Source organism: Penicillium odoratum, assembly GCF_028828045.1.
Source record: "Penicillium odoratum strain IBT 22623 chromosome Unknown utg000008l_segment0_segment0, whole genome shotgun sequence".
Lineage (NCBI taxonomy): Eukaryota > Fungi > Ascomycota > Eurotiomycetes > Eurotiales > Aspergillaceae > Penicillium > Penicillium odoratum.
The window spans coordinates 4,261,997-4,284,352 of record NW_026643150.1 but is presented as its reverse complement, the minus strand read 5'-3'; the positions used below and the strand labels follow the sequence as shown (position 1 = coordinate 4,284,352).

Genomic DNA, 22,356 nt, shown 5'->3' with positions numbered 1-22,356 from the left:
AGCCATTTTCAATGTTCAGTAGCCCGAATTTCCCTCATAAATCCGTTTCTTGACATCACTGCGTTTGATACATGCCGAATCCCACATCCATCATCATATTAGGGTGAACCAAAGATCACAGAACGAATGATAAAAAAATTGAAAAAAAGGAAGAGAAGAAGAAAAAAGCACAATGGAATATAGATGCCAATTCCATGAAATCGCTGGGCAGGGGTTCTATTTGGGTTTCCACAGGAAACTCGAAAATAGTTGCGTTGCCATGCTTCATGCACAAAAGGCTGTCATCACATGACGTTCTCAAGCTTGCCGTCAGTCTGAGCTTCTCTGACCTGCTCGAACACCTAGAAAGAATTGGTTAGTTATGATTTTTTGAAATCGAGAAGAGAGTGTCTTACCTTCAGCATCTTGTTCCGGGCACCCAGTGCATTGACTCCACGCTCCTCTAGAGCCTTTTCATCAAGTTCAACCAGTTCTGTCCACTTGAGATCCTTCAAATTATCCGTGTACTTGTGCAACCGAAGGGATCGCAGCCAGCTGGGGATGTCCTTCAGAAGAGTGGGGTCAGTGGGGTCCTCTGGCGGCTTCGAGCTGCCACGGCGACCACGGGGCGAGCGTCCACGAGTGACTTCGGAATGGTCCGAGAGGTAGCCTTCACCACCCAATCCAAACTGCCCAATGCCTAGAGAGCTTAACCCGTTGCCCATCAGCGGGTTGTTCGGATCATAGGCTGCGAGGAAGCCATTGTTCTGGGGCGAGGTGAAGCTCATGCCACCGAGTGCTCCGACACCCTGCATGGCAATACCAGGAGATGTCGGACGAGACCGCCGACCTGCCATAGCAGCTTGCTGCTGGGCCTGAAGAGCGGCGATTTGCTGGGCATTCAGGAACTGACCAGCCATGTGGTTGGACCCAGGCAGACCGGGGCTTGCCAACCCTTGGGACATGCCCTGGTTAACAGAGTTCCGTCCTTGACCATCATTGGACCGGGATCGCCGATATTTGCGAGCATCATCAAGAGCAATACGGTTATTCACAGTGGACAAAGCAGCCAGCTTCATGGCGGTCGCGTTAGCCACCATATCAGCCTGGGAGTTACCCTGGCTTTGCTGTTGGCCAAAGGTTGCAGTCATCGGCGTGTTGGTCATCGATGCCCAGCTGTGATTTCCAACATTGTATGGCGAGAGCAGAGGAGGCTCAATGTCTGGGGCAGGAATATTGGCGGTCTGAGGAAGAGGAGATCGAAGGCCCGATGCGGACGCCTGGCTGAATTGACCCATGGGCTGGTGACCTGAGGAGGACTTCGGCCGGGCAATCGGGGGCTGAGTGTCCGAGAGACCACCACGCTGAGCCCACGGAGAAGCCGGAGGCTGGCTCAGGCTGTCATTGTTATCAGGCGCGGAGATGGTGGGGGCGACAAACGAGGTACGGTCCCCAAAGACCAGGCTGTTGCGGTTCGAGGGAGGTGCGTTGCCTGTTTGCTGAGTAAACTCCGCCTTCTTCTTCGCAATCGCAGCCGCGGCATCGGGGAACATGGCATTAATAGTAGAGGAATCGAGAGCCGAGTTGCGCTTAGCGCCTGGAGATGGTGGGGGCCGGCCCAAGGAACTTCGTGATGTGTCCATGTTGAGTTTAGACATCGCATCACTTAAGCGACTAGACATGGCATCTAGAAATTGGGTAATAGTTAGTTATTTAGTTGATTTAACCACAATTCCCGAAATGGACGGATCACCGTACCCTTTTCACCAAAGTTGGCCGGAGAAAGGATCCCAGACATTGGGTGACCCTGAGACATCTGCTGCAGAACCTGGATGAAGAACCGAATCTGCACCTGGGTAGTCTGTTGAAGCAAAGCATATAGGGCTGCCGTACGCTCCGCCTCACTTAGAACGCGGAACCACTGCTCAATAGCGCTGAGCTCATCCTTGAAATCCTGATCAAGCGTAGCGGCTGCCATCTCCTCCAATGTGGTCTCATACTGATCGATATCCGCCAACCACTGTTGAGCTGCCCGGTCCAACGCATCTTCCGTCGAATTCTGACCTTGGGATTGTTGGTTGAAGAAGACTTCCGAGGACGGACGCATACTGCGGGAAGACAAAGGTGAGGGGAATCCGGACATGTCTGCCGATGCTCGCAGCTGATGCGATCCGAGAGTTCGAGCAGAGGATGGAGGGCGCAGAGTGGAGTTCGGAGCGGCTTCCGGGGTGCTGTTACGATTTCCAATGATATGGCTGGCCATATCTACTGGGAACTTTTGAGGGTTCGGTTGAAGGTCTGAATAGTAAATACAGTGGGATGGAAAAGATTACTGCAAAACACCTGCAGCACCTGCTGAGTTTGCGTAATGAGATAGAATCAAATATTCTTGACCGAAGGACTCGACGGAGATCCGCGGAGTCCAAATCTCGATTTTTAGGCGACAAGTAATGGGGCACAGACCAGTCCAGTGGGCTGCACCTCAGGAGGAAGCGGAAGCCAGAAAGGCCTGAGGTCGAGATTGGTCGAAATTAGGTCCGAACGAAGGAAAGTCAGGACCAGGAAGGCAATAGTGTGTCAAACACAGCAAGCCCAGTTGGTCCCAGCGCCAAAAGAAAAAGGAAAAAGGGGGATGAAAGAGGAGGAGAAGGTCGAGAAAGAGATGGTGGAGAGGAGAAGAGAAATTGCGGCAGAAAAAGCGAGTTGTGTTCGGGTTTCAAGATCACGGGTTCCCGTTCTGGAATGGAAAAAGGCAAAAAACCAACTTGAATTTGATTTCCTTTATCTTCCTTGATCGATTTCAACTCATTCACTAACTTACTTTCTACTCGCTTTGGGTGGAGCTGTGAAGTATGGATATTCACCCCTGCTTTTGAACAAGGACCTCCATTGCGCGCGCTTCGGGCTTCTATACGCGGTCTGGGCCATGGTCCCAGCGCTAGCCTATCACACCACACCCTACCTCTAACTGGGGGAGAAAGAAATACCTTGATTTCCTTTTCATACGCTGTTCCATGCATTAGTCGATTCCTGTCATTGGTCATGGCAGACTCAGATACCCCGATGGGGCAGTATGCCGCCTACCCAGAAATCAATGAAGAGGTGCAATATCCATGGCAAGGGAGCGAATCCCAGGAATTCGTCCCTGAGGATGTCTTTGCATCGGCAATTGATCCTCGACTGTTTGCAAATGATGAGATTGGCATGCAATCTCAAGTTCGTAGCCAAGATTACGATACCGATACTTCTGAAGATGCCGAAGACATAACCCCGGGGCTGTATGGGTTGGACGACGAGGAAGACGACTCAGACTATGTGGAATTTGAAGATCGAAGCGAGAGGTAAGTTTCTGGCACTATCGAAACATTCAGTGACTGACGGCAATCCTAGCGATGTGGAACCGGAAGATGATGATTCTGATTCCGATGCAAGACGTCGACGGCAACGTCGAGGTGGGGGACGTTTTTCAGGTCGTTGGGGAGCCCGCGGTGGGAAAGGTATCAAAAGAGGCCCCCGTAAACCGCTGGAACCTGGTCCAGAATTCAAGATCTTGCACTCAGCAGCCACTGAAGCATTTATCGATGGCGATTACGATCGAGCGATGGAACATGTGATGCTTGCCATTCAATGCAACCCTGAAATGTTCCCGGCCCATTCCCTGCTGTCGGAGATCTTCCTGGCCCAAGGTCAAAAGGATAAAGCCTTAGCAGCTCTCTTCAACGGCGCTCACACTCGGCCCAAGGACCCCACAGTATGGCTCAAGGTCGCACGGCTCATTTTACAGCGTGCTGGTGAAGATCGCAAAAGGGCATTGAACGATGTCATTTATTGCTACAGTCGTGTACTGGATATCGACCCCCAGAATTTCAATATTCGGTACCAGAGAGCTGCCCTCTACCGTGAACTAATGTACAACGGCAGGGCGGCTGCTGAATATGAGCGTATTTTGCGAGATCGGCCGCACAATGCACGAGCCCTTCGACATCTGGCAGAAATCTACATTGACCTCAATGAAGTCCAGAAAGCCATCGCCCATTGGACAAATAGCATAGAATTCTACCTGTCCATTGATCCGCAAGACACTCGTCTCAGTTGGTCCGATGTCAACATTTACGTCGAGCTTTTCAGCATTACCGGCCAACCTGTCAAAGGACTCCATGCGCTAAAGTCCGTTTCTAGATGGCTATTGGGCCGCGGAGATGACACGCTCTGGGATGATTTTGCGGATGATGATCGAGAATGGGACTCGAGTGATTCTCCTCGTCGTATAAAAACCAACGGTTATGACCCTAACCACTGGCCCCAGGGATCATATGGACTGGGGCTGCCCATCGAACTTCGCATCAAAATGGGGCTTTTTAGGCTTAAAATGGGCTACGAACACCACCAAGAAGCTCTGCATCATTTTGAATGGCTGAACCCGGATGATACTTCGGAAGGTGCCCGCATCTTTGATTTTGGTGATCTCTTCCGCGAAGTCGCAGACGCCTTAAAGGATAGTGGATTGCCAGAGGAAGCCTATCGTTTCTATGAACCGATCCAGGAGACCGCCGAGCATGCAGACATCGGCTATTTCATGGCCATGGCTGATTGCTGCATGGAACTAGGAAAATTAGAAGAGGCCGAAACAGGCTACCTTACTGTTGCCGAGCATGATCCGAAGCACATGGGATCGCGAGTTGCGCTTGGCAAGCTGTACGAAGGCCTTGGGATGAGTGATGAGGCACTTAAGTACATCAACGAGGCTGTCGTGCTGGGGCGACAGGAAGGTAGATCCCGGCGCAGACAAGACGCAAGGCTCGAGCAGCTGGCAGCTGAATTCAGGCAAACTGAGCCGGCTACCAGTGCACCAAAGCCAGCCACGACATTTACAGGACTGGCACCCTTGACTCCTGACGCGGAAACACAGCCCGGAGAGAAAGGTCAACGAATAGAGGATGTTCGATTTTTGTACCAGAAATTGCAGCAGCTGGAGCCTCAACTTAAAGAAGGTGATCTCGAAGCCACCGAAGACTGGCTTGACATTGCGGATGCTCTCCTTCGTGATTTCCGATCAAATACAATCTTTTACCCTATGACCCGGGGGATGGAATTCCAGGGATACCATAAGAGAGGCAAAGACAAGGGTAACCCTTTGCTGAACGAAGCTCAAGAGGTGGCTGGTCGTCTCCAGCAAAATTTAGGTAAGTTTACGCTGCTCCACGAAAATAGCCATCACCCCAATCTGATATTCTTGCATAGGCGATGATCATCCCGATGAGCCCTTGTCGGATAAGATACCTGACGAATACTACGGTATACCCTTTGACGAGTGGCTCGACCTATTTCTTCAGTATGCACTCATCCTGACCGAAAATGGAGAGTCTTATGAAGCATATGAAGCACTCTATTCCGCCTCCATAGCCAGCATCTGGTTTCACTCAAAGCCAAAATCGCGTTTGATTCATGTCTGTTGGTTTACCTGTGCCCTTCGGGCAAACGATGAGGAAGCCCTGGCACATGAAGCCCGTTGGTTCATCAAGGAATACCAATTTGTCACCGACACCTATCGCCTTTTCTCCATGCTAAGCCATATCACCACCGATCCACGCAAACCACACTTCCACAATTCTCCAAACATGAAGTTCATGCTCCGTCAGGTCAAGGCGATGGACTTTACTCTTCCAGACGACCCGTCCAAACCTAATGTTGACCGGCAATCTATCTGGAAAGAGCGTGCTTCTCTTACAACCAAGGACAAGTCCGGCGAGCGAATCCGCGCAGAATCGCTCGACATTGCTCTACTTATTCTCTACGGTCACATCCTTTACTCAGGAGGCAGTTTCTACCCAGCCCTGAACTACTTTTTCCGCGCCTATGCACTCGATGATCAGAACCCTGTTTGTCTTCTTTCTATCGGGCTCTGCTTCATCCACCACTCTTTCAAGCGACAATCTGAGAACCGTCACTACTTAATCATGCAAGGGCTTTCATTCCTCAACGCATACCGCCGGGTGCGAATGAAGCCTGGAACTCTGCTCCAAGAGCGACAAGAGATGGAGTTTAATTTTGCACGAGCATATCATGGTCTTGGATTAGGCCATCTGGCCATTGAGGGATATGAAAATGTGCTCAAGCTTGGCGAAAAGATCCAGGCAAAGACTAAAGAAGCATCGGTTCCAATGGACGGCACTGATGTGGTAATGGGCGAAGCAGATCAACCCCTACAGGGACCAGCTGAGGTCTCTCAAAAGTTTGTGGAGGACTTTACACGGGAAGCTGCCTACGCCTTGCAATGTCTTCACACGCTAGGTGGCAATGCGCAGGCTGCAAAAGCTGTCACTGATACATGGCTTGTCATTTAACTTAGCAATACTAAGTAGTTGCAGGTTCTGATTGCGAATAACTTTATATCTATGATGATATGTCCTTGAAACTTTTATTTCTTCTTGCATCCATGTTCTTGCATAATGCCAAATAGATCCAGATGCCGGTCTAACTTGATGTGATTTTATGTCCAAAGTAAGAGCACTAGGAGCTCAAGTTGGACCTGGATGACGATGTAGTAGAGATGTCTCTCTACCCTTGGGGGTCATGTTTCCTTCGACCGATGATTTCGTTAGTGAAATATAATTGGATTTGATGAGGTTGTCTGGCGGACCAATGAGTCGCTGTATTTTCAATTGGGGTTTATTGCTGCTGCACTTTGAAGTGTTTTGCTTGTGTTGTGGATTGTGGATATACATTTCTTTGCAGCATCGGGAGGAATCTCAGAAGGGTTCATTTCGGATAAAGATGATGTTACTCAGGTGAATTTGCATATGTACATAGGTAGTTATCAAATGAAAAGTGAATCTAGAGCATGAAGAATACGAATACATGTAGCAAGCCGGGGAGATACTCTCACCAAGTACTGCATTCTAACCTTGAAGTTTCAAGATGATTGACGAATAGGATCGATCTACCTACTCACATGTGCAGCACTTGCACATGTGAGTACTTAGATTCGAAGCAAACTTGGAAGCCCTGTATAACATTAGTGAATCCACACCTGGGCATCGACTATAATTGCGCCGGGGATTACGTCAATAGATCAACTTAGCTCGAGGTCAGCAAATTTACCATAATTTATGGCCCGTGCTAGCAAGATATGAACTGCGAGGGGCAAGAGTAATATCGCTGAAGTAACAGACTAAATGACAGCACCGTACTAGCGCCAAAACTACAAATGTGTAGTGTATTTGATTGAATCAAGATGGGTGCTTGCATATACAGGTATGAAAATTTCAAACATTTGAATGGCTATTGAAGAGGATGTCATCATATCAATTGACGTATTATATAAATAGTACTGTATTGACTGGATCTCCACGTCGATCTTGCGTTATCTAGGGATGCATATGCATGATAAATGAATAGCGGGTTAATGTTATTGGGCTGGGGAAGTTTTCCAAAGTGATATATTAATGCACAAAATGTATTGGCTGGAGATACGTCTATTGAATGGTAATTTCCAAGTTCCCTGCACTATCCACGGTAAAAGTCAAAGAGAAGATAGTAGTCGTAACATCATAAGAATAGCCTTGAAAAACAAAATTTAAGTTTAGGGCTGAACGTGTATCCAGGCCGAACCCTTGGCATGAGGTTATGAAAACGCGGGGGCGCAAAAGGATAAAATCACGACAGAGGCCTGGATGATAGGACAGTCCGAGAGTATCCGTAGCGCACAGTGAGATCAGCATGAGCCGCCTGTCATATCTACTGTCACATCGGGTGGAAGTACCATGACGGAAAGCGGGGCTGCATGCGTCCCGAAGTAGCAAGATTTCTCGACGTCATGGGGGCTGCTAGATAATACCCGGCGCATGAGCCGCTAATTAATCTCAGGTGACGGGAGCGTAATCGTCTCCGTAAAGGTCGTCGTCAAAGAAGACCGCTGACTGGCGGCGCATCTCCTCCATTAGGCTACCCCTCCTAGGATTCGAGGTTGGGGTCTGTGGGCGCGAGATGGTAGATTGCGACATAGTCTCATCTGTCGAGTCGCCTTTGTAGGTGTCATGGCGTTCGGGAAAGGTGTCGTCCATTCGCTCGACCAGTGAGTCCTCATTGCCTGGGAAAGGTAGCCGGCGAGATAGAATCGGGGATAAGGAGCGACCGGTGGTAGAGCATTGCTGGAGCCCTCTCATTATAGTGTTTTCAATGTTCAGCCGGTTTTTAATGAATTGGATTTTCGGGAATGCGCTTTGCTGACCAACATGGATCATGCGCGCAAGCCGCTCCGGCGTCGGGTCGGAGAGAATGTGGTAGAAATCGGAGGCAACGGTCTTCGGCCAGATGGTGACTGTGCCACTGAATTTCTGTAGCCAGATCTCGCTCCAGTCTTGACCTAAGGGTCTTGGCAGAAGCTCAAGGTGTCGAAGCACGCGGAGCCACTTATTGAGGTCCAATTTGATGTATTGTTCGATCGCGGTACCAAGGAAACCACCGCGCCAGCCACGACCCTTGCGATGGGTGACTGGCCGACCCACAGTGCCCCGAGAGCTGAAAAAGAACAAATTGACATGCGGGTTAACCTGAAACTGATGTTAGTAGTTGAACTTCAAACAGGTTGGCTGACCGGTCATACCTGCGAGACAATGGTAAAGTTCACATTGAAGTGCAAATTAAGTGCCTTGATTGGGATGTCGGTTCTCAAACTACCATCCTTCCACTTATGGCCAAAGGAGTAAGGTGCAAGAGTACCGTCGCGCTTTTTATACATCAGCACCACCGGGTTCAGAATACCGGGAACCGCAGCAGAAGCGAGAACTGCGCTCCAAATGACGCAATCCGGACAAGTCAGGTAATTCGCCAGAATAGACGGGGAGTGAGGATCAGAGGGAACACAGGATACATTCAAGATGCGGCCCGTTCGTTCATAGGCTTCTCGAAACGTAGTAGAACCTCTACAGAACCAACTGCATTGTTTGGCCCAGTCTAGTGTATCGAACCGAGCGCCCGTTTTCCACCAACGACGAATCCAGGTGGTCCACCCTTCATGACAAGCGCGGATGCGATGAGCTAAGGCGGGAACCAGCAGCTGCTTCAGCTCATCATCGGTCCGAGTGGCCACCAACCCCGCCACTAATGCTCCGCCTGACGTCCCGGTAATAATCTCTGGTAATATGTCGTTATCTAGTAACGCCCTAACAACCCCAAAATGATAGTAAGCAAATGTGGCGCCACCCGACAGACAGAGCGCCGTGCGTCCGAAGTTGGTATCAAGCTGTCGGAAATGTTGTTTCTTGGTATCTCGATCGATCTGCTTGCTATCCAAGACTAGCTGAATACAGGCATGTACTTCGTCAATGTACTCCTGCACCAACTGCTTGGTTCCTGAGTAAGTCTGACTGTAAATCCGAGGGTTCTCCACTCCAGCAAAGTTGTTCTTCACGCAGGCTTCCAACAAAGAGCGAAGGTCCTCGACAGCTGGAGGCTCTGCAGTGCCCGGGCGCCCGTGCCGTAACTCAGCCTCGGCCCTCTTCCTCTCCTTCTGCAGCTCCGATACCACCCTCTTGATAGTCTCAGAGTCATAGTAAGCATAAGCGTCCGCCTGCTTCCACTCCTCATTCCCAAGATGGACATCCAGCGCCTGGGCCGCTTTCCGCCAGTCCGGATAGTTCGTCTTCGAAGATAGATCTCGGCGCAGCCGCTCTCTCTTTCCCCGCCATGTGACCCATTGTTCGTATAGGAAGATGTACACCCGCACTAGCACGTAGCCGCAGCTCAAGAAGGCAATCCACGCGAATACGGTGAACAGGAACGGCCATTTGAGGACTGTGTACAGGACACCTTCCCTTGTTTCATCCTTGCTTCGTTTGGGGGTCTTGCGGCGACCGCGTGTCTTTCGTACGCGTTGGTTGATTGGGCGCCAGTCGTTGATGGCTACCAGTGGAGAAGCTTCCGGGGCATTCAACGCCTTCTCGAAACGGTCAAGGTCATCAGGATCGATAAAATCGTTGTCAAAGTCCGGCAGACCGCTTGGATCATACTGATCAAAAGGTAATGCCTTCTCCGCCGACATGTTCAGGGCATGATGGAACGAGGTATACCACAGCTCCTTAGTTGAAGCCACCAAATCCGGTTGGGGTAGCTTTCAACGGCTATCGACGTCAGCATCACATGACTGTTTACATTCACACGCCACACTTAGTGGGGTCTTCGTTATGAATCCTGTGGCTGGTGATAACGGGATGTGGCTGATCGAAGTGCCCCGCAGAGATAAGGAAAATTGATCCACCGGTTCAGCAACCATGATCAACATTGATGTGGTGGGATTTTGAGAAAATGCAAAATCATGGAAAGTCAATTTTTTCCTTCTTTCCTTTCGACGGAGCAAATCGCACATTCACTGCTCCATCTTCCTCTCGAAGAAATTTTCATCGATCGATCGTACGACGCTAACTCAATTTAGTACACCGGGCTGTGTAACCGGTTTGACTTATCTCATGCTTATGATCCTCCGAATTGCTCCATCTTAATCCCATACAGACAATAGAAAAAGAAGCTATACCGAGACCTACCATGGAAATAGAAAGTTAAAAAGACTGCACACGGCAAGCTTCACCGCTAGATGCGAGGCGTTCAGATCTCGCACAGGGCTGAACAAGGATGATGATAGGCTGAAGGAGGGGGTCTGGGAGGCAATATGGAGACATAGGAAAGCACCCTATGGGTTGGTCAAAGCTCTTTAGCCGCCCATGAGACGGCACATTTTCGGCAGGATCACCTGACCATTCAGTGTCAAGGGTATTAATTAACCTCGACTTTTAAGTAGTAAATTAGCCTTTAGTTGGCTAGTCATGCCCAAAAATAAATTCCCTTGTTGATCATGCCGATCGACTGACGAAAAAAAAAGGAAAGGGAAAGAAGCAAACACCATGGCTTCGCTTTCTTTTTCCCTTCTTGCATGTACATGTTCGGTTGCCCCGATAGTAACCCATATGCCTGCTACAGCCTTTCCCGGTGGCAGGTGGTCATGGGTTTACGCGTCGCATTTGATTAGAATGTGGTGCGCGGTAGCCGCCGGGTTCTTTTAGGTTGCCTTAGCTAACTTACTTATGTTGACAATCAGCACTAAAGAGGGAAGCGAGTGTTACCGTACGTTTAAAGTAAATGTACTGTAGTCCGTGTACTCCGTAGGGATGGTAAAAAACAAAGATATATACCCCACCAACAAGGAGACAAGAAAAAAAAAATTTGGACCCCATCCTCAAGCCCCCATCTGTATTGGGCTATCCGCAGATCGCTACGCTTGAAATTTCTGTGGCGTACTCCCCGATGTCAAAAAGCAAAGATGCAGGTTCAGTTAAGCCACCGAGCTTGGCACTGCAGCAAATGACTCTGCATCTTACCCAATGAGGATTTCGCCCACGATGAATAGATTTTCGTCTCCTCGTGCTGGGATCGACGGGGTGGAGAAAGTCCGGTCCATGTCCGAAAGAGACGTCAATTTTGTTCAGAATTGTACATATTCAAGGGGGCGGGGCAAACTAGCAATCGATGGTCGATCGCATTCTCATGTGGCTAACCCCTCCTTGATTCTGATCAATTCTTGTCTCCCAGATTCCCATGCGGAACATTTTGTTTTTAAGGGGGAAGCTAAAAAGACGCAAACTCTCAGCTGAGGTAGACTGCAAGGATAGCTGCATGCGAACTCCTTGCAACTGCAGGAGAGGCTAGGATCTGACATTGAACGGAGCGCATGTATGCAACGTCTGAGGTCGGGAATGTGTATACATTTATCTCCTAGCTCTAAAAAAACCCCCGCTCCGAGGGGTCGCGCGCCTCTATGATTCTTTCAATTCAACCGAACTATATGTAGATCTTATTTACAAAACGTCCCACGAATACAGGGAAAGTAGTATGATGTACGTACGTGTCCAAATCTACTCCGTCATGTTAATTGATTTCATCCGATCCGAGATAAAGGGGTCACATCGAACCATGGATCGAGTGACGCCCAGCGGGTTGAGTCTGAAGAATGTAGGAAGCGGTGTATAGTCTGATGGTGGGGGTGATGATGATGATGGAATGCTTCACATCCCACCATCTCTGTTGGATTTTCTTGATGACATGGAGATTTGTCCTAATATCGGGGGCTGTCTCCACTTCCTGACCCAGTGGAATGTCAGATGTCAGTGCGAGCTGACGGATGATCCCAGATAGTGCGTGTTGGTCGAGCCCCGCCTCGTCATTGGTTGATGATAGGATGGTTCGTACAGTCGCCATTAACGGCCCGCGTTTCGTTCTTCATTTCTCTGAGACTCGACTCGTGTTCGGGTGACATTTACCCCCTTTCACGCCAAATTGCTGATATGGGGAAGTTTTGTCTTTGACCAATCACATCCCTTAAGAGAGACCAGAGGCTTGATCTGATGCAAAGAAAAGCGACGTACTTGCAGGTGACCAACCGCATGCCGGTATGAACCCGAGAACAAGTAAGAAAAAGTGGGCTTTACAGGTGTGCATAAGAAAGGAAGAAAAAAAATACAACCAAAGCGGGTCTAATGTAAGAGTACGGGGCATCTCAGCCAAACATTTGCGCTCGTTGATTCTCGGCATTTCCACCCGGGCTGCATGGGCGGCTGGAGGTTGTGGCTGCTTCGAGTTTAGATCGATGAGATAGATTTTGTTTTTACGGAGTACAGGCAACTTCCTTTCCACCTCAAAGTTTTTTTTCATGTCGATCGACTAAAAGGAGGGGGTAAAGTCGGGGGACCCACTGATAGACCTTGCTCGGGGATCGACTCAAGAAGTATGATACCAAATCAACGGGAAAGTCCAATGCAGGATTTCATGAGCATTCCCAATGGTATCCTAGAGAGATTCGGACGATCCAACCGAAGGGTCTGATAGACGCGGCCAAGGACAAATCAAACTAAATCCTAGACCCCTCCATAGGTCGCCACTCAACTCCTATCTGGGTTTAGTAGATGCAGGAAATTAGCAACAAATATTGCCCGGGCTTTGAGAGGTATCTTATGGCTGGTGTAATTTCGGTCTTTTGCCTCATAGTAGAATGTATCGTAACTATCGTGTATAGAGAAAGGGTTTTGTGTATAGAAGGGTTTTAACCTCAAGACATTTAAGGAAGACAAGAAGGATCAAGATCAGACCATATGTTATTATAAATGTATAAAGGTATAAATGTATAAACAATTATATTTTTGGTTCCAAGGTTTGAGGGGAATTTGATTTGATTTGATTTTTATGGGTAACGACCCATTACAGTATTAGTATCTTTGCGATCATCAGACAAGTCTTATTTAGCGGTTACCCCGTGTCACCAATTTCCCTTTTCCTCCCTTTCCCATCCCCCAAGGGAATTTCAAAAAAGAATCACTAGACTTGAGATCTTCAATTTGATCTATCGAGTCTGTTCACTCATTACAGGTATCCCTTCCCCCTGAGTCTCTCCACCTTACTGGTCCGCCCGCGCTAACTCCTCACATCGCCTAGGCGACACTCCCTCTCTGGTCGCAACAGCACAATGTCGACCGTCCCTGGTAGCATCTGTTGAATCCTCTGAATTCTTCAGGCGAGGATCTCCTACTGTCCTCATACATATTCCACCATGGAGAAGCTGCACACTGAAGATGGACAAATCTTCATTAAAGTGAGATTTTTTGATGAACTTTTTTTTTTCCCTGACCCACTTCCTCAAAAGATCAATGACTTGCGCGTGGTTACTGAGACATCGTTTTACCTAGAACCTGGCCAGCTTCGTCCGCACACATGAAAAAGCGCTCGCCAACGCGCTACAACTCCGGCGCCAGTCTAATGCCGGAACCCCACAGCCACCCACTGGCGCAACCTCTACAGCCGCCTTCTCTTCCACCTCATTAGCTTCGGCCCTCTCCTTTGGGGCATTGAAATTCGCATCGCAGAATATCAGACCCGCCAAGCTGACTCTCACCCCTCATCACCTCTTCTACCTCCTGTCCCGCTTCGAAGACCTATCCATTGCCGTGGGGCCTATGAACGTCCGGCTGGAGAACATTCATACTGATGTCTCCCAGTCCTATGTTTCCTTCTTGAATAAACCCCAGCGGTCAAAGGGTGGTGATGGAGCCTCCATTCACTCCGTATCCAGCGTGCGTAGCGTTATGTCGGGCATGAGTGGCCTTTGGTCCTCATTCGGTCTCGGATCCAAGGATGCGGCTTCTAAGTCTGAAAAGGCTAAGCTGGCCCTGGAGGCGGACTTGAAGTATCTCTACTCTGCCTTTACTAAGATTCCCTGTCTACGATTGGCCCCTGATCACCGTGCCTGTTTGATCCGTGGCTATGAAGAATTTCCCTTCGACACGGCTGTGCCGCTTCATTCCTTCAAAAACTTGAGCGCTTTAGAGATCATTGATATAGATTATCGTTCTTTCTACGGCTGGGACCGGCTGTCGGAGCAACTGCGCACCCTGTCGATCAAGCGGGCTCATCTGGATGACCCGACGGATCTACTGACACGAATCGTATTGGACGATATGGACAAGCGTCGTCGACGTCCCGCAAAGACCCAACAGTCCCCACCACTTGGATGGAACAACAATTCCACTACTCAGCCTGCCCACGCCCACGGGCATAACTCTCTCTCGGCTCCCGGTTCCCCTATCGCCGACACGGCGCTTGCAACCAGCACCAGCCCCAAGTCTGTCCCGATGATTCGAGCCGGGTCCGAAGGAGCAAAGGTTCACCGTGCAAGGGCCGAGAGCACTTCGCCGCAACGTCCGACGACCAGGCATGGTCACCGTCGAGGTCAGTCAGCTCGTATACGTCGTACCGGCTCGGGAAGTTCCAATTCCAGTGATACATCAGGTGGCGGCCGGGCTGGGAGCTCAGCGACACTGTTGCCGGGTATCCTTCCCCCTACAAAGTGGCGGTTTCTGCGTCATCTTGGCCTGCCAGATAACTCCTTGACCTCGATTTCAGCGGAGAGCTTGGCCCCTGTGGCTAATACTCTAAACTCTCTGGACCTTTCCTCCAATCTTCTCACTGAAATCCCGGACAGCTTGGCAACTCTGATGTCACTTCGTGCTCTTAACCTATCTCACTGTATGATTGACTCGATGCACTCTCTTACTCGAAACCCTCTTCCGGCCATCACTGCTCTGAATCTTCGCGGCAACCGACTTCGTTCGTTGGCTGGTATTGAGCGCCTGCTGTCTCTGGAGAGGTTGGACCTCCGTGACAACAACCTGATGGATCCGACGGAAATGGCACGCCTCACCAGCCTCCCTGAGATACGGGAGATCTGGGTGTCTGGCAACCCGTTCGTTAAGACCCACTCGGGATACCGTGTCGTGATTATGAATCTTTTCCGTCGCACTCCTGGCTATGCTGAGGACATCATCATCGACGGTCGGGGACCCGGCTTTACCGAGCGAAAGCAACTTGTTGACCGAGTCGCAGAGCCGGACGCTGCTCCTGTGGTGCGTTCCAGCGCAGCTGATGAAGTGACCGTAGTACAGAAGCCTGCTGCTACGATCATCCAGGGAAAGCCGCTGCCCAAGACTCCCGACGAAGAGACTGAGCCGGCACCAACCAAGGCACCAGCACAAGAATTGGATGGCACCAATCGACGGAAGAAGATTCAGCGACGCCGGATCATCGATCTGTCGACAGATAACCCATTCACTTCGGACGGCTTGGGTAGTCCAGGCCCCACAGTGCCCCCACTCTCTCCCACCCAGCAAATACATGCCCCAACTCAAATACCTTTTGTGCTTCCACATGATCCATGGAAGCAGGATAGTGCCGCACAGTCCGGATCTTCCAGTCTCCTGGGTCTTGCAAAGCCGGGAAATTCATCCAGTCCTCCTCTGCTGCAGGCGACTACAGCGCAACCGACTACAGCGCAACCTCCCACCCCAGACTGGGTCTTAGACCAAGAGCTCTGCCGCCAGCAGCTTGAAGCTCTCCGTCAAGATGTAGGTCAGACCTGGCTTAACGTCCTAGGGGACCACTCCTGGGACAGTCCTCAAACAGAGCTTGCGGCCCATCTAGCTGGACCCGGCTTGGATCACTCCCCACTCCCAGCCACTTCCATTCGAACTAACAGCCATGCTATTCTGAGCGCCGGCCATACGTTGGGAGGATAGATAGATGTTCTCGCAAATTTCGAGATCCCCATTGTCATTACTTTACAAATTCCGACACTTTTGATATGTCTATACCTCCAGAATTGAGGTTTTAGACTTATCCCCAATACCCGTCACATATCTTTGGATCGATCTTCTCCGAGTATGCCGCTTGAGCTGCTCCCTTGCATTGTTTATGGCGTTCGGATGACTTATGAGATATGTTGGGTTGGATGTATGAACATTTACGGCCTGTTTGATTTTTCTTTCGTTACCCTCTCCCCTTGATTTCCAGCATGTTTTCCATCAAAATGACCCAGCGGTACCTTTTTCCGTTTCGTCCTTTCGGAGGATATTGTGAAAGACTGATTTCTAGAGCGCGTCGTGTACTTTATGTTTTTCTCATTGTTTCTTATTCCGGCAAGTTGGTGTTGGTGGCATGATTCTGCTTGATGTTTCAGTTTTTCTCAATTTCTTATTCCCCTCATGCTCCTGACCCGTGCTTCTGATAGGCATGTTTCTCTGCAAATTCCTCTGTTCATGATTGTGTGGCCTGACGTTACCTATGAGCCAGTTCATAATCTCACTTTTCGTCAGACCTGATTCTTTTCCCGACTAGAGACCTAGGGCTTGTATGTAAAGTAACTCGATTGTAGCCAGGGTTCAGGCAAGCGTCCAATAAGAAGCACGAGTAGGTAGGTATAGTGCCGGGAATAATGACATTATAGTGAGTCTGTTAATATTGCATATGTGATTCATTATCAATTTGAGGGGGTGACGCTAAGGCCTTACATAATTTCAAACGTTGGCTATTTATACGATTGTACGATGGGTCTCGACCGGCGGTAACTCGACCCCTCCAAAGACGAGACCGGAATGGTGGCAATAGAAAATAGGAAAAAAACCAATAGAAAGAAAACATCAAGGCTGAACAGATAAATAAGCCAGAATCATAGTTAAACTATCATTTCAATAAAAGATTCAAGTATAGAAGAGATATACTTACATAGGTATTCTCTATATAAATAGTTTTAGTGATCAAGCCAAACAACTGCAAACACAACTTGACTTTCCCGCTTTCTCTCCCTGCAAGATTCTCCTCCTCCTCCCGTCTTCATCGCGTCCACTTCGCATCTGCTTCTGCTTCTGCTTCGTGAGAGAATTTGATTTTCTGTTCTCAGATTGATCTCTCGTATTTGTTCAGAAAAAACTTCTTCTCCGGAATCCTTTTCCCCTTCCTATCCCGAAAAACCTCAACCCTCGTGGTTTCTTTCCTCGACTCGAGAGGAATCGGATTTACGCCCCTGGCTTTCTTTGTTCGGTGACACATAAAATTTCAGTTGGAGCGCTTTCTCAACATCGTCATCCGGCATAGCCAGACCAAGCTTTCCCAACACGCGGCCGCAAGGGCCTTCAGATCCTTGAGTCATTGTTCTCATTGAGCGTCTCTTGTACGTCTATCATTTTCCTTTCCCTTGGGGTTTCTGCACTGGCCAAGGGGTGGATCGTGTCAAAAAAAAACTTCGGCCTGAAAAAAATCTCGTCATCGGGAGCGCGCCTGTCTCGGTTGGTGCCGATTCGGGATTTTAGCACCGGACTACCTCTATTGTCATTATTCGACTGATCGCTAATCTATCTGTGCTTTGCAGAATCTAATAACCGCGTCACAAAAATTTCACTTGCTCCGCAAGCCATCCCTTCCCCCGCGCGTGCTTTTTCCGGTTCGCTTGGTGTTTTTTTTTTCCATTTCCTTGTTTCTGTTTCCTTTAGGGGCCGCCCGACATGGCCGACCAGGAAGTTGATTTGGATTCCATCATTGACCGGCTGCTGGAGGTGAGAGGCAGCCGGCCAGGCAAGCAGGTTCAGCTGCTTGAGTCTGAGATTCGTTTCCTCTGCACCAAGGCCCGTGAGATTTTCATCTCTCAGCCCATTCTTCTGGAGCTGGAAGCTCCCATCAAGGTTTGTGGCTTCGCCTTCTCCAACAATCCCTCTACACGGAAAACCCGAGTTCTAACGCGTTGGGCTCTTTAGATTTGCGGTGATATTCACGGTCAATACTACGATCTTTTGCGCCTTTTCGAATATGGCGGTTTTCCCCCAGAGGCCAACTACCTTTTCCTTGGTGACTACGTCGACCGTGGCAAGCAGTCGCTCGAGACGATTTGCCTTCTCCTCGCTTACAAGATCAAGTACCCTGAGAACTTCTTCATCCTGCGTGGTAACCACGAGTGCGCCTCCATCAACCGTATCTATGGATTCTACGACGAGTGCAAGCGCCGCTACAACATTAAGCTGTGGAAGACTTTCACCGACTGCTTCAACTGTCTGCCCATTGCCGCTATCATCGATGAGAAGATTTTCACCATGCACGGCGGTCTGAGCCCCGACCTGAACTCGATGGAGCAGATCCGTCGTGTCATGCGCCCAACTGACGTAAGTCTTTTCTTTGCTTTTTTTTTTTTTTTTTTTTCATGCATTGGATTTCATGGTGCGGTTGTGTTGGACTCGAAAAGTGGCAGATCTTGGTGTCAGAGCTCCTCCGACTGAGAGCCAAATTCGCTGACTGAATTAGATTCCTGACTGTGGCCTTCTGTGCGATCTCCTGTGGTCCGATCCTGACAAGGACATCACTGGCTGGAGCGAAAACGACCGCGGTGTCTCGTTCACATTCGGACCCGATGTGGTTTCACGCTTCCTCCAGAAACACGATATGGATTTGATATGCCGTGCGCATCAAGTTGTTGAGGATGGTTACGAGTTCTTCTCCAAGCGCCAGTTGGTTACGCTTTTCAGCGCACCCAACTACTGTGGTGAATTCGACAATGCGGGTGCAATGATGAGCGTCGACGAGAGCTTGCTCTGCTCGTTCCAGGTGAGTTATTTCTTCCCAAATCCTGACACTCATACGGATATTAATATTTCTTCTATTAGATCTTGAAACCAGCCGAGAAAAAACAAAAGTACGTTTACGGTAGCATGAGCTCCGGCGGACCCAACACCCCACAGCGAAAGCAAAAGAAGAAGTAAAGAATTCGATACGAGCTTCCCCGTGTGCAGCAGGTTCGGGCGGAGATAAGCCATTTCAACGCATTGACAGAAAACCCCCTCGCCATATGACCTTCAAACCTACGACCTCCGCAGACCCACGAAGCGATGAACGACCGAGGAACCCCCATTCACCCCGGGGCCCATAACAATACATCCTACTCCTCCTCAACCTCCGTGATAACCCCGTGAATCCCATCTCTCTCGACCCCCGGACGCGCCCGTGCGACATGCGAAAACCTGTCTTCATCAACCCTGGTCGACTCGCGCGACCTTTTCCCTTCCGGAGCGGAAATCTCGACCTCTGTTTTTCCCCATTCTTTGCCCCCAATTTTTCTTATTTTCTTTTCGCTTCTCTGTTTTGTTTCTTACCATCTGGACGGAATGTGTATCTCGGCATCCTGGAAAGGGGGTTGGGAAACTGGTTCATCTCATTCTTATCTCGTTTCTGCTTATTGGTCTTGTGTTTGAATTCAATTGATACATGTTTTCCACCTAGGTGATTCCTGCAACTGCGTACCTAATAGGTCTTAGACTCAGATCTTAGACTCGCTTGATAATAGGAGCTGTATTATCTTTGACCTACCTGCTCTATTCCTATATCCGAAATGGTCCTGCTATATCTCTAGTCGGTTGCATCGTCAGGAACAAAGCACATCATAGTCCTATCTCTCTTATTGGACGCCACATCCGCCTAGTAGTGATTTCTCGCGACCAATTATATTGAGAGGTGGCCATAGGATGCCCTTTTTCGGTTTTAAATTTCACATGAGGACACGCGAACCACTTTGCAAGCTGAGCCATGACCTAGACTGCTTGAACCAATCCGGTTTACAAAAGCCAGAAGCCTCCCGCTTTCTGGTTTCGAATTTTCCATTGAGCCTCTCGAAGAATTATGCTGAGCCATAATCTACAATGCTTGAACCAATCCGATGTACCAAAGCCAGAAGCCTCCCGTTTTCTGGTTTATTTCTTTCAGCCTCCTTTCAGCCTCTTCGAAAACTCATGCTGAGCCGTGATCTACGCTGCTAGTAAGACTTAATCTTAAATATAGAACTTCCAAGATTCTGGCTTGAACATTAGTCATGTCGTGTGTGATAAGTTATATTTGTCTACTGATTTGCATATACTATATCCAAAATTAAAATGGTTACTAAATTTCCATTTTTTCGAAGTTCAGCAGTAGATTTGCAGACTTGAAAACACTACTAGTAGATTTACTTTATACTCCATACAGTACATCGGTTCTATGATATAGAAGAGCCATCCACTATTTTGAACTATCGTATGGAGGAAAAAGCAAAGTCACCGGCTAACTGGCAGCAGTGGAAACACGAAAGTGGTAGCAAAAATAGGCGAAAGGGGACAATATAAAGGCTGAGCTGAGACTGAGCCAAAGGACATGCACTGAGTGGGGGACAAGCAGAGTCGAAGGACATATCAAGACGTCAAGCCGTTGAAGGGTGGTAGGAGGTAGATACCATTGTGGTAGCTATCTAGAGGTATTGTGGGGTGAGGTAATTATTTGAGAAGGGTCGGGATTGTTGTCCTTCTATCCAGGTTCGTGAAGAGGACGGAGAGAAATGGACCAAGAGCGGGATGAGGGAAGGAGGGATTGGGAGACGTATTAAAGCAGGGCGCTTTAAACGTACTGGGAGAGCCAGCGGATACCCTCGCCGTAACCTAATGATATGTCAGCGCATGAAATCTAGATATAGGCATAGCCTGCGATGATACTGACCCTGTCTCATGACAACACTGCACATGAACAGCTCAATAGGACGGATTCCCTCGAGAGGAACCTTGCCCTTGCCGGTGGTCTGGTACAGACCGAGCTGGTGGCGCAGCTCATCCTCGCTGACAGCATCGGGGTGGTCGATCTTGTTTCCGAGGACGAGGAAGGGAACCTTGGCGAGGTCCTCCATAGCGAGGAGAGCATCAAGCTCAGCCTTGGACTCGGGGAAACGCTCGTAGTCCTTGGCATCGACCAGGAAGACAATACCGCTGACCTCAGGGAAGTAGTCCTTCCACAGACGACGAGCTAGATAGTTGGCTTGATTAGCGGAGTTGCTCCACAAGGTGACGAACCCCGGAAATGGTTCCGCAGGTCGGGGTTCTCAACTCACCCTGCTGGTGACCACCCAGATCGAAGGTAGTGAAACGGTTGTTGCCGATGGCCAGCTCCTCAGAAGTCGGGTGCGCAGTCGGTGAGAGGACAGCAACACGGTCGTTCTATCCAACGGAAATTAGCCTGTTAGCCATCATGCCATGTGCCAAGATCCTGCGCCGATGAAATATTCAATATGCAAGCCCTTGTATCCCGATAAATCCTCCAAATATCCTCCGATAACAAATATCAAGTCTTGAAACCACCTTCATTCCGTCCCAATCGGCGCAGGTATTGTGTCACACGACGGACTCACCTTCAACATGTGGAGCAGGGTGGTCTTTCCGGCATTGTCCAAACCGAGGAAAAGAAGCTTAGCGTGCTTGTTTAGCAGGCCAAGAGAGGCGAGCACATCATAGACTATAAGCAAAAGCAAATCAATGTCAGTAAACTCGAAATTCCAAGACCTCAATCACTGGCCGCACAGGGGACCGCGGTATGTCGACTTCAGCAAGCCAGGCTTTTCTTATCCGGTACGAAAGAGAAAAGATCCATTCAGCTCGGTAAAGCTCAACTCATTATCGAGCAAAGCTGGTTCTTCGCTCCTGGTTCTTGCCGATGGCTGCGGAGGTGGTTGGGCCGAGGGTGTTCGGGGGAGCACTTACACCAGTTGATAATCCACATGGCGAAACTGGAAAACCGGGTGTGTGTGACGTTATCGGATCGAGGGAAGCGGATGCACAATATCGCAGAAGAGGAGGCGATTAGGTGGATGGAGGGGGAAGGGAAGAGAAGCCAGGTTGATGTTGTTTTCGGGATCGCCCAAATCTTGGTGCCTGAGGCTGCAAGGCACCAACAGTGGCGGACCTGACAAAAACAAGTTAGAACAAGGTTGTAAAGATAAAGGACACTTCTTTCTAGTCTGTTTTGAAATTTGGAATTACAGTTTCAAGTCCATTGAAGTATTGAATGTTGTTATTTGTTATATATCTATGTTCATTCGATCCAATCCGCTTTATTCACAATGCAGCAAATTCAGATATGGGGTATATGCACCGCAACCATGCAAACTCGAAAGGAAAGAAGCCCCCCAGGAGATAAACATTTGATCGGTAAAAAAAGCATGCAAAGACT

At 49.2% G+C, this 22,356-nt stretch overlaps 6 protein-coding genes across 6 annotated transcripts; 3 read left to right on the top strand and 3 right to left on the bottom strand.

Moving 5' to 3' along the window:
- Nucleotides 1-284: 284 nt before the first annotated feature.
- Nucleotides 285-2,242, bottom strand: N7520_011839 (RNA-binding protein VTS1; the record flags this gene model as incomplete). The annotated part of the gene is made up of 3 exons (XM_057145772.1): nt 285-341; nt 396-1,666; nt 1,738-2,242. The coding sequence occupies 3 exons, from the start codon at nt 2,240-2,242 to the stop codon at nt 285-287; spliced, it is 1,833 nt and encodes a 610-aa protein (XP_056991526.1).
- Nucleotides 2,243-3,021: 779 nt separating this feature from the next.
- On the top strand, nt 3,022-6,323 carry N7520_011838 (tetratricopeptide repeat protein; the record flags this gene model as incomplete). The annotated part of the gene is made up of 3 exons (XM_057145771.1): nt 3,022-3,320; nt 3,370-5,162; nt 5,221-6,323. The coding sequence occupies 3 exons, from the start codon at nt 3,022-3,024 to the stop codon at nt 6,321-6,323; spliced, it is 3,195 nt and encodes a 1,064-aa protein (XP_056991525.1).
- Nucleotides 6,324-7,841: 1,518 nt separating this feature from the next.
- N7520_011837 (patatin-like phospholipase domain-containing protein) lies at nt 7,842-10,021 on the bottom strand (the record flags this gene model as incomplete). Its single annotated transcript, XM_057145770.1, has 2 exons — nt 7,842-8,531; nt 8,585-10,021. 2 exons carry the CDS (start codon nt 10,019-10,021, stop codon nt 7,842-7,844), a joined length of 2,127 nt encoding a protein of 708 aa, XP_056991524.1.
- Nucleotides 10,022-13,573: 3,552 nt separating this feature from the next.
- On the top strand, nt 13,574-16,091 carry N7520_011836 (leucine-rich repeat domain-containing protein; the record flags this gene model as incomplete). Its single annotated transcript, XM_057145769.1, has 2 exons — nt 13,574-13,615; nt 13,710-16,091. The coding sequence occupies 2 exons, from the start codon at nt 13,574-13,576 to the stop codon at nt 16,089-16,091; spliced, it is 2,424 nt and encodes an 807-aa protein (XP_056991523.1).
- A 1,761-nt stretch (nt 16,092-17,852) lies between these two features.
- glcA (type 1 serine/threonine-protein phosphatase catalytic subunit GLC7) lies at nt 17,853-19,097 on the top strand (the record flags this gene model as incomplete). The annotated part of the gene is made up of 4 exons (XM_057145768.1): nt 17,853-18,029; nt 18,102-18,503; nt 18,643-18,942; nt 19,002-19,097. The coding sequence occupies 4 exons, from the start codon at nt 17,853-17,855 to the stop codon at nt 19,095-19,097; spliced, it is 975 nt and encodes a 324-aa protein (XP_056991522.1).
- Nucleotides 19,098-20,753: 1,656 nt separating this feature from the next.
- Nucleotides 20,754-21,921, bottom strand: sar1 (Arf family GTPase SAR1). The gene is made up of 5 exons (XM_057145767.1): nt 21,888-21,921; nt 21,539-21,642; nt 21,242-21,347; nt 20,857-21,156; nt 20,754-20,798 (listed from the first exon to the last, which is right to left on the bottom strand). The coding sequence occupies exons 1-5, from the start codon at nt 21,904-21,906 to the stop codon at nt 20,758-20,760; spliced, it is 570 nt and encodes a 189-aa protein (XP_056991521.1). The 5' UTR covers nt 21,907-21,921; the 3' UTR covers nt 20,754-20,757.
- Nucleotides 21,922-22,356: the final 435 nt, after the last annotated feature.

Coding starts and splice junctions, on each gene's coding strand:
- sar1 (XM_057145767.1), bottom strand. Junction 21,348..21,538: donor CCCTGCTCCACATGTTGAAG/GTGAGTCCGTCG, acceptor TCCGTTGGATAG/AACGACCGTGTTGCTGTCCT. Junction 20,799..20,856: donor CAGTGTTGTCATGAGACAGG/GTCAGTATCATC, acceptor ACATATCATTAG/GTTACGGCGAGGGTATCCGC.